The sequence below is a fragment of the Fusarium proliferatum genome (assembly GCF_900067095.1).
Source record: "Fusarium proliferatum ET1 genome assembly, contig: FPRO_scaffold006, whole genome shotgun sequence".
Classification (NCBI taxonomy): domain Eukaryota; kingdom Fungi; phylum Ascomycota; class Sordariomycetes; order Hypocreales; family Nectriaceae; genus Fusarium; species Fusarium proliferatum.
The window spans coordinates 573,772-584,249 of NW_022194795.1; the positions used below are offsets into that span (position 1 = coordinate 573,772).

Below are 10,478 nucleotides of genomic sequence, written 5' to 3' on the forward strand. Positions count from 1 at the left end.
TAGTGCGAACAATCATATCCACCCAGCGGCTTAGACAGTGGCTGTCAAGGACTTTAGTCTGTCTTGAGAAGGGACAGAAGATTTGAATGTGTCACATGAGCATCGACGGTTATCGGGGCACCGTCGATCATTTCGTCTAGAATTTGATGGATCCCAAAGTCAACATCAGTATGTAGTATAACTCGACTGCTGGTCCCATTCGATGTGAAGTTAGACCCGAGATCATCCGCGCTTGATCGGTTGAACAAAGTTTTTTTTTTGGGACTGAATGGTTAATGGCATCTCAAAATGGTAGTCGTGACTTTGCCCAAGGGGCATTGCGTCAATCATTATACGGGCATCCAGCCTGGGGGATCCAGTGATACCACCGGGATGTGACGGGTTTTAGACGCACCATCTGGGATGGATGTCTGGGCCTGGCACGCTCATACCTCGGTGACCTCACTCATGGACTAGAGCGCAGGCCTGTGAATTGGGCTGGACTGTTGGCGTTAAATGTCACGGCAGGGGATCCCTGTCGTATTAACCATGGCAGGGCAGTTTCCAACACAATGGCCAAAATCAATGACCCGAAAGTAGCAACCCCATGAGAAGCAATCTAGGCTGTCCTTTCTGTGCTGCAATAAACACGTGTTGTGAGACGTTGCTAGCACCACCTTCATCTTCAGATCAATGGCTGAGATCTGTAGAATGATCAACGCGTTTGGCGGATGTGTTTGGCAATTTCTATACCGAGACCCTGAATTTGTGCCTGAGAATGTTGCGTTCAGCCGCAATCCGTCATTCACGTGGTACCGTTAGACCACATGTGCGTGCCAGTAGCAAGGGATAAATCGTTTTAATGGGGATCACCCCAATGCGCACGATTGTACCTATCTGAGATATGATGATGCTCCCAAAAAGCGATATTGGTAAGTGATCCGCGTATGTACGGCTATATGGCTGGCGCCGTATGCCTGAAGGAACTGTGGACAACATTAAACTTGGGACGCAGCAAAACCGTCTACGATTTTGAGACTTGTCAATGAGCTGATGAAAGTTCATATTGAAATTTCACGCAAAGCGCTTGTTCAGTCTCCAAGGATTCTCATATCCGTCATCAGTGCAATGACTGGTAAGAAGCTATGCGATATCACCACGAGGTCCGATCACACACACCTCTAGTCAGGCCAATAGGATACTGAGCATAGGTGTGCAAAATGTCCTGTTCCCCAAGCTCTGCTGCAGGTATAGGCTGCCAAAGGCCAATCGAGGTCGAGTAATGACGACCTAATTGAGCTAGAGGACGACGCGACCCAGGGTCGTAATCCGGGAACGTCAAACTTCAAATTTCAAGCTGCATCCTCGGGCGCCAGGCAATAGATCTGCGACAACACCATGACCTTCGATAAGGCTATGACTCAGTCTAAGCAACGGAGAAAGTGGTGGCTACCTCTGCTGTGTCTTCCTATTTATTCGCGGAAAAGGAAGCTCGTGGATTACCGTTGGTAAGATACGTGACACCAGGTGACTTCAAAAGTAATTACCTGCGGATGATTTGTTTGCTGTTGCTAACAAAGGTATGTGAGATTTGACATACCATCCCTTTGCGAAAAACAATTACCATCCAATGAGCTGAGACTTGTAATAAGTGGCAGTACACTGGATCATTGATTACAGGATTTTCGAAGTGAGTATGTTCGTGACCTTGATTGAATCTTCTTTGATGCGCGCTTCCATGAACCGTAACTCAAGATGACGATTCATTGACAGTTTCATTGCATCCTGCCTGCATCCTTCTTCCAACCTTTGGGGGGTCCGGCTGTCCGCTTCAATGAAGAATGGAGAACCAGAATGGTATCAATACAACGGCAGGGTTAAGATATGTGAAGGACTTTGAGGTCATTCAGTAGCTTGAGTCTCAGTCTTCGCATCCTTAAGTGATTGAGGAAACCCAGGTGGAAGTGGGCTTCGGTTTTGGAACGGGAATCCTGCCGAGACCGTGCCCTTTTGATGGCTGAAAAAGGTGATACGGCAACAAAGAAGCCATGCCAGCGATGAAGGGAGAAGAAGGGATGCCCTTCTTGATAAGGGCCCCCGATCCTGCTACCTTGTTATTTCAGAACTTGACTAGAAGCCAAGTTGGGTGTTGATGGATTCGTCCTGGGCAAATTTCCAAAGGCTGTCGAGCTGATTTTTGAACGAAGTTAACGTCTGTCTCTTGTAACCCATAGAGTCGTTTTTATCCGTGGTAGCGTAGCTATATCTATACGACCTTAAGAAGGGATGAAACATTACTGGGACAAGAAGGATATTCAGGCATTGAACCAAGCGGAGCCATCCCTGATATGCACGACAGAGTTCAAGCCATGACTCCACTCACAGGATGCCTGGTTTCCGTCAGCAAGCCCCCTGGCCTTGAGCTCCTAAGTATGTTTCCGTGAAGCTTGAAACTGTGCAGCTGTTGTAGTTTCACTTAATCGTCAAACTGGTCTTGACTAGCGCATATCTCAGTTTCAATTCCCCATCCTGTACTCCGTATGTCCGCGGTGGGGGCCAATTATTAGGCCTGTGGATGCAAGCGGGCCGTTCGATCGATCCCGGAGCCCAATAATCTGGGAAGTCAGGTAGCTCTTTGTGTCTATTCCCAGCCGTTGTATGCAGGCGAGCTACTCTACCACGACGCTCAATCTTGAGTTTGATAGCGATATAAGTGGGAACCTAGGTGTTTACACTTTCTGTGGGTGTGTTATAAACGTGGCCATGGTCATCCATGCAGCTGTTCAACCATGAACCAGATTGACCGAGTCACACTAAATGAGCCGTCTTACATATTTTGCACGACCACATGGACAAAGTTCGAATTCCGGAAGGACAAGACCCCGAGGCCCGCCGTTGCTTTGTCTTCGATATGCCGTTGAGTCTGCGTTGGCGAACGCATTGACTTCTAATGACACCACCAAGCTGGGGAAAGATGCATCCCCTTCACCCAGACCTTGCTCTCCAGTGGGCATTGAGATGACAAACAGGGCAAGAAGAAAGCTTCCAGTAGCAGGGCATTATCTTGGCTGATTGACAGGGGAAGAGGTATGGGAGGGGCCTGTTATCCCTGTCAACAATCGCTGCATGCTGGCTCACCGGCTGTGCACCCCTCCCGCCCGCGGCCACAGCCCTGGGTGGTTTAGCTGTGACTGAGTTGGGAGGTGACAGGACTGGGGACTCGCTACGGAGTAACTAGAGGGTCCAATGTTCGTCGAAAATGGGGGGTAGACGTGGCTCCTGTCGGGACAACACGCCCCAGACCCAGAGGCACTCGGTGCAATACGTAGAGGGTGCACTTTGGAGGGCTTTTGCGTGCCGGTACGTAGCTCGATGGGCCGACGTGTTTTTCATGCTTCGGTCAGAGTTCCCTGGTTTCACATCATTAGAGTACTCTGTCTTCTTGGGAGGAAGCAGTGTTCCCCTCTGTCTATGGTGTCAACGGCGTCTTGTCACAGACATCCGGGCACGAGCCAGCTTGCGTTTGCAGCAGCACGAGGTTGCTGTTCATTTGAGATGCATATGGACTTTCACCACATCCAGGCGAACCCGTCGGCAGTGTTACTGTGGCTGCTTGTATGTCGTCCACAAAGTAACGAAAAGTAAACAAAGTCGCAAGCCGAGTTTGGCTCCTGTGCAACGACGATAATAGGGACAAATGATGACAGCAGCTTCACAAAAGTCAAACTGGGGTGATTGTGGCCCTAGTGATCTTGTTTGTGTCAATGGGAGGGTTGAATTAAAGTCTGAGTTGGCGTTTGGACCCTTCAGTTTCAGGCTGAGGCGCGGTTACGAGTGCGATCATTGGTATGGAAGCGGCTGATGATAAGCTTGTGGTTGACGAGGAAAGAACACTTTTACCAAGTCCATTGGCTTGGTTTCGTAACAAGAGCGAAATGGTGCAAATGATAATGCCATGGTGTATGTGACGTATGCTACGCAGGCGCATTCTACTAACTCTATCATTATCAAACATGATCGTAATTCAACCAATTCAGCAGGAAGCTCACCTTCCATGTCCCCGCTTGTCGAGACTTCATTCGGCGATTTAGTTGCCGAGGGGGGGCCTACAGTAATTAATTTTGCATGAGCGAGGTGTGGATGGCCAAGCAAGATCCTGCCCCGCTCTCTGTTCTTTGTTCTGTTGCGTCTAAATGTACAGTAGAGTAGTTATGTGAGATTGGTAAGAGCCGCCGGGGGAAATAAGACGAGATGGAGAGCAGGTAGGTGGGTAGGTACCTACCTACCTACCTCACTGCCTGCAGTTGTTGTTTGCTTGTTTGGGCAGGAAGGGATTGCCCAGATGGGTTCTATGACAGACTCGATCTTGATGACCTTGTTTGATCTTAGATCTCTCCATCCAAGGGCGCTTGACTTGCAGGTTTAGCAACCATCTAATCTACAAACCCCAATGAATCAGCCATCTCCATTGGATAATTACCAGCCTTGGAATCGCTTGGATGCAATCGAACGGTAGCGACGCGGCGTGAAATGACAGATACCGGCCCATAATGCTATTGCGTTTAGCCACTAGGATCATGTGTGACCTCCCTGCCTGGCAGCCTGGCTTTTAGAGGATGGATCAATGTTTGAATTTGCTTTGTTTGTTGACCTCTGGATATTCCCAACATGACATTACATCACCTGCCCCTCGTTGATGTATGTTTTACTTGTCTGAGCTTGTCTTTGGTTAGGTGGGCGGCATTTCCCCTCTCCTCTCCTCTCCTCTCCTCTCCCCTCCCTCCCCCTCCATGTCTGTCTTGTCTGGTCTGTCTGGTCGGCATTTTGCTTCTTGATGCTGGTTGTGAAGAGTTAGCGTCAACCTCCAACTTTAGCGTCGACCATTTTCAACCTCAGAAGAAGTCACTCATTCGCCAGATGGCGCCGGATTGCGCTAAAGACAGACTTTCTTTTGTTTTGACTTTGCACCACACCATGCGATCATGCTCCGATTGGTACGATAGCCTAGAGACAAATACACCATTGACGCCAAAAAATTGCGTTCACACCCCACTCAGTCACTCACACTCGCTCCTGGGATAACAAACCAGTAGGTACCCACTCTCTCAGAGTCACTTTCTCACCTTCATCCTGACGGGATGCACACATACATACAAGCTTTCGTCAATGTATTTGCATGGAGTCTGGGTAAGGTCTGCGGTTAGAATTTAAAGCCGAGGGAGTCATTAACTCGAGTCGGACAGAATGAAAGTTGTCGGTGTATCATACCTCACGTATTGCCGTGGGAGGCTGTGTTTGGTGAGGTTTGGTCATGTAAGGCAAGGTCCAAGGTTGCTTCATCAATAAATAAACTTTCGCTTTCCTTGACCCCGTCTATTAAAAATCAGAGACCCTCCTTGACCTTTCCAAGTGCATTTCTACTGCCCCTCTTCCCTGAGTACCTAGGTATGGACTACCTAAGCTTGGGAATTACCTGGAAGCAACATATTGCGTAGGTACGTAATGATACAGATGACTGCTTGGACCTCAAGTGGCTAATCTATCATTTGAACCATCTCAGGCACATCAAGTCTCAATCGCGGCTGAAACAGCTTCGGCTGGACTGCATCGGCCAACTACATACTATACCGAACTGCACATACATGCAACACCGAGTTCAGCGTACCACTGCAGCATCTGTAGGAGACGCATTTCGGGTCCTTGGATGTCAAGGCGACCTGCACATTTTACCTCGGGGCTGGCTTCTTTAACAGCTCTCTACTCATCACCATTTTCTCAGGTGCTTGGATCAACAATAGCATCTTCGAAACCAAGCAGAAAACCACTCTATTTTCCAACCATTCCCCTTTAGTCCAAGCTTCTCTGAGCCCCTTGATCCCCGGACCTGATCCCCGGACACGATAGTCGCTAGCGAAGACCGTGTCCACCAAACACAAGCAAAGCGTCCAGCGTGCCCAGGCACAACAAGGACAAGGACGGATCCAATTTACTCCATTGAACCAAGGACTTGGAAGCAGCCGAACCAGCCCAGCTCAGCCCAAGCACGAAACCAAATCGATCAGCAGTGCTTGGACCGAGCGTCAGAAGGAAACGGAGCTTACTTACTGTACCTTGACCTAGCTGAGGAATTACCGGGACGTGCGACAGACTCTCACCTCCAGCTACCGATTGATGATTACCTTACCTTACCCTACCAGCTTACCTACAGAGAGACTACTTGCGCCCGCGCCGCACTTTGCGATTCTCGCTGCCGTTGCTACCCTCCAAGTTCTCACCCATCTCCACTACCTCCTACCTACCTACCTTACACATCTGTATCTCTCAAATCACTGAGTGACTTTACTAAGGTAAGGTGGTTAACAATATCACACGGTCTTGCTCGCCCCTCTTCGTCCATCTCCCGTGCTCTGCTTCCAATCTATCCACTTCATTTCCCGTTTCTCCTCTTCATTCCCAACATCATCCCTCCATCTACACATACATACACACACACGTGCGCACACACTGGCAGGATTTCGCAGGGTTGTCATTCTCTTCAAATCTTTGGTAGCCAAGGACAGACGAAGTAGGTAACTACTGCCATCAGTATCCGTACCACTCACTCTTGGGTGTTACCTGAACTTTTAGGGATATTCCGCCTGTCCCGTCGCTCTGCTGCTGCTACCCACCGAGTCGCACTCTCTGGGTTGGTCTCCATTCCCTTGGCTCCTCTTACACAAGGTGTTTAAAACTCCCTCGCTTGATTCAGGCACCAAGATACAATCCCGTGTTTCCTCACCCCAGCGTATCTCAGTCACATACCAGTCTGGTTTTGGGGACACCCATACCGTACCTCCCTCCCACGCAGGCCCCAAATCCACCTACCTGCTCGCTGTAGGGATAAGGTACCAAGCATTGCCAATCCTTCCCACCATCTTCTCGCTACAGACACTACCGCTGCCGCTACCGTTTCTCCCCTACCTAAGGTAGCCGTGTCCTGCGGCTGGGGTATGAGAGTTTCTGGCGCCCCCCCTACATTAACCACAACGGCCCCCCTCTCTAATCCTCGCAACATTCATTGCAACTTGCACCACACCTGCTTGCTCTACTCACTGCGACGGTCTGTCCTGTCTGTCGCACTCCTTTTCACGTCAGTTTCTCAGCGCATTCTATCCATCATCTTGCTAACGCGACATCGCAATTACAGAGCGCAACACCATACTTTGTCTTGATTATAGCGACATTCAGGCCCAATTGCATCCATACTGATATCATTGAGTCAATCATCCGTGCCAGCCATCAACGCGCAACTGTTTACCTCGATCCTCCACCACAACGCACGTAAAGGCAGATTGCGCCAGACTACGATTCGCCTCAAACCGTTCAGTCTTACCAGGTTGTCACTCAGCTCTCAGAATTTGACGACACACTCATCATCAACTTTGCGATTGCGCCCGCGACTGCACCAATACAATACCCACGACAAACGCGGTCACGACAAGCTTCAACTCCAAGGTCTCTTCGATCGTCGCATTCGCTTAACCCCAAATCGCATTTCCGACGAATAAGGTCTTGTCCCAGCTTATGCAACTGCACAGTGGGCAATGAACATTGATCAAAGCGCACCACCATCCGATCCAGCAAGGATAGCATCTCCAACAGCCAATCTTTCCTATCACGCAAGTCCCTTGCCGCCTCCTGCCGCTACTTCAGCCAAATCATCTGCTGCGACGGCAGCCCTATCCAACACCACAAGTACAGTCGCATCTGCTGCGTCACTCTCAACCATGGCTACGCCTAGTTTTATGAACCCGGGCCTTCGATCTATGGCACCACCATATTCTCACCCCCAGATATCGCGCGATTTCCACAGATACACTCCGGCACCAATAGGCTCCTCATCTTCCCCGGTCAAAGTCTTAATTCGAAATCTGCCGCTAGAAACCTCCAGAGAGTCGGTGCGGTTTATGCTGGTTTGGTCGCAAGATCTTGTTGATGTTGAACTACTTCCTGTGGACTCTGCAGAGCCACACTATCTTACAGCATTGCTCAAATTCCGAACAAGAGCAGGCGCTGAGGACGCCAAACAGCTGCTGGATGGTTGTGCGAACACTTCCAATAGTGCGCTTTTGAGAGTCGAAATTATCAGCGACGAGCCCCCTGTTGCGCATCAACAGCCTACAGAACCTGTTCACAACGGGGTCTTTCAGTCAATGGAGAACATCTCCCCTCAAACAACCAATGTCTACCCTGGGCACGACCTTCCTAAGAATGAGGGCAAATTGCAACAGATTTTCTCGCCACATTCTCCCATTGGCAATCACCTGAACGAGCCTGGCAGGGCGACAGGCAAGAGCCTTATCGCCAATGATCCTTATGACGATAGTTACGACCCCCTCAATTTCGTTGAAGACGCACTTTCCTTCGACAACGGACCGCGCAGGGCCACTGTTCCCAGTGTTCCCATCAACGGGATGAGTTCTCTTTCACTCAACACCAACATGCCCCCTTCCGCTCCTTCGTCTCTGCCTCAATACGGCAGCGGAATGTCAGCACAGTCTGGCCCCATGTCTCCGTCGGGCAAGGGTCAGTTTGGGTACCAGGCTCCAAACCAATCACCATACGGACGCATGAACTATCCACATGCCAATACGGCTGATCAGAATCCCCCTTGCAACACTCTGTATGTTGGTAACCTTCCCATGGACACGGCGGAAGAAGAACTCAAGACTCTCTTCTCCAAGCAGCGGGGTTACAAACGTCTTTGTTTTCGCACGAAAGGAAATGGGCCCATGTGCTTTGTCGAATTCGAAGATATCCCATTCGCTTCCAAGGCGCTGACGGAACTATATGGAAAACTTTTGTCCAACAGCAACAAGGGTGGAATTCGACTCAGCTTCTCCAAGAATCCCCTTGGTGTACGAGCTGGTCAGAATCCTGCTCACGCAAACCCAGGTGCACTGGGTCAAATGAACGGCAACCTCGCCGCTTCTATGAACGCTTTCGGGTCAGCCAACCGCTCAGCTCCTTTACCACCCCCGGGTCTCCCCCAGCCCATGCCCGGAAACGGCCGAGGCCCCTTTCATGGAGGGGCCTCGATGAACCCCAGCTCCGCTGGCACTTTTGGTGGTTTCACACATCAAGCCTGGCCTGTTGCCGCGTTCAACAACCATGTTACGCCATCGCCTCACAGTGCCCATGCTCAACCATCAGGCTTCAGTTCAGCTTATATGCTAGGCAATTAAGCAAAATACTCTCCATGGCTAACGAGCACAATCCACATACTTGGATTTCATGTGTGACTATTCCTGTAGTTGGCTTGGGGACTTTCGTGCTCAATTAATGCATTGCTTTTTTATGTCTTGTTTTCTTTTTTTCTTTCATATTTCTTCAATGATTCCCCATTTTTTACGAACACCCACTCATTTTCATCATTTATATACGGCGTTTTGATTCCTCGCAGTCTGGAGTACTTCTTCAATACAGCCGTCTTGTGGATGATTCGGTTGGGTGTGGATATGATTCAGAGCCGACAGACACAAAGTATCACCAGTCTTTGATCTGGTGTAACTTGGCGCACTGTTTGCCCGGACCTCGAAATTCGAGTTCAAGCCACAAACTCTCGCCGCGATCTCCTTCAACTTGATCGCACCCCTGATTTCTCTCAATACAATTGGTAACTGCAACTGAGGCGCAACCTATGACTTCACGGTACAAACCCAAAAGGAGAAGAAGAGAAAAGCAGTAAAACAAAGACGGTAGAGCATGGCGAAATTCACCAAGGGAGGTGAAGAAGAATGGAGGTTAGAAGCTGATATGTGGCGAGTCACAATGGAGTGTTTTTGCATGAAAGAATGGGGTTCAGGGAAGCGCGGGTTATTGAGATTCATTTGGTTCCTATCAATGCTGGGAGTTTATTTGGGATAAGGTAAGGATGGATTAGGATTTCCTGGAGCATGGAAGAAACTGGAGCGGTCGTCCCGCGTTTGCATTCAGAAGGATTGGAGCATGGGATCGGACGGGCTACACGAGATCAAGGACTCGACAAACACGCATACCAAGATATCACCACTGGGCATTTCCAGCAGACCACATCGGCATTGAGGAGTTCATTTATCTGATCCATCATTACGGGAAACTGGCGTTTGAAGTCTTTGTTGATGGTCATCTTGGTCAGGGTTGACAATGACACAAGGCATGCTTTAGCTCATCTGTTGCTGTTGCGATCAGAGCTCTTTGGAATGTCACATTTGGAAGGGAGGATAGCATCAATGGAACATTGGGAAGGGACTGGGCTTAACGCGATATATCCATATGTGCACCGCGTCAGGCGCAGGAATAGGGCGTTTCCTTTCTACATGTTTCTCTTTTTCTTTTCTTTTTCGCGCATCAGAATTCGGACTGTCGCGCGAGTTGGGGCATGCATTTGCAAGCACAGCCTCTTACATCTTCATTAAGGCGGATGAAGCATAGCACGGTGGATTATGGGCTTTCTTCTGGTAAATGCTGTTGAGTCTCAA

The 10,478-nt window shown here is 49.5% G+C and overlaps 1 protein-coding gene across 1 annotated transcript; it reads left to right on the forward strand.

Annotated features, from left to right (window-relative positions):
• Positions 1-7,562: 7,562 nt before the first annotated feature.
• FPRO_09271 (uncharacterized protein) lies at positions 7,563-9,203 on the forward strand (the record flags this gene model as incomplete). Its single annotated transcript, XM_031232646.1, has 1 exon — positions 7,563-9,203. One exon carries the CDS (start codon positions 7,563-7,565, stop codon positions 9,201-9,203), a length of 1,641 nt encoding a protein of 546 aa, XP_031082562.1.
• Between the last annotated feature and the right edge of the window lie 1,275 nt (positions 9,204-10,478).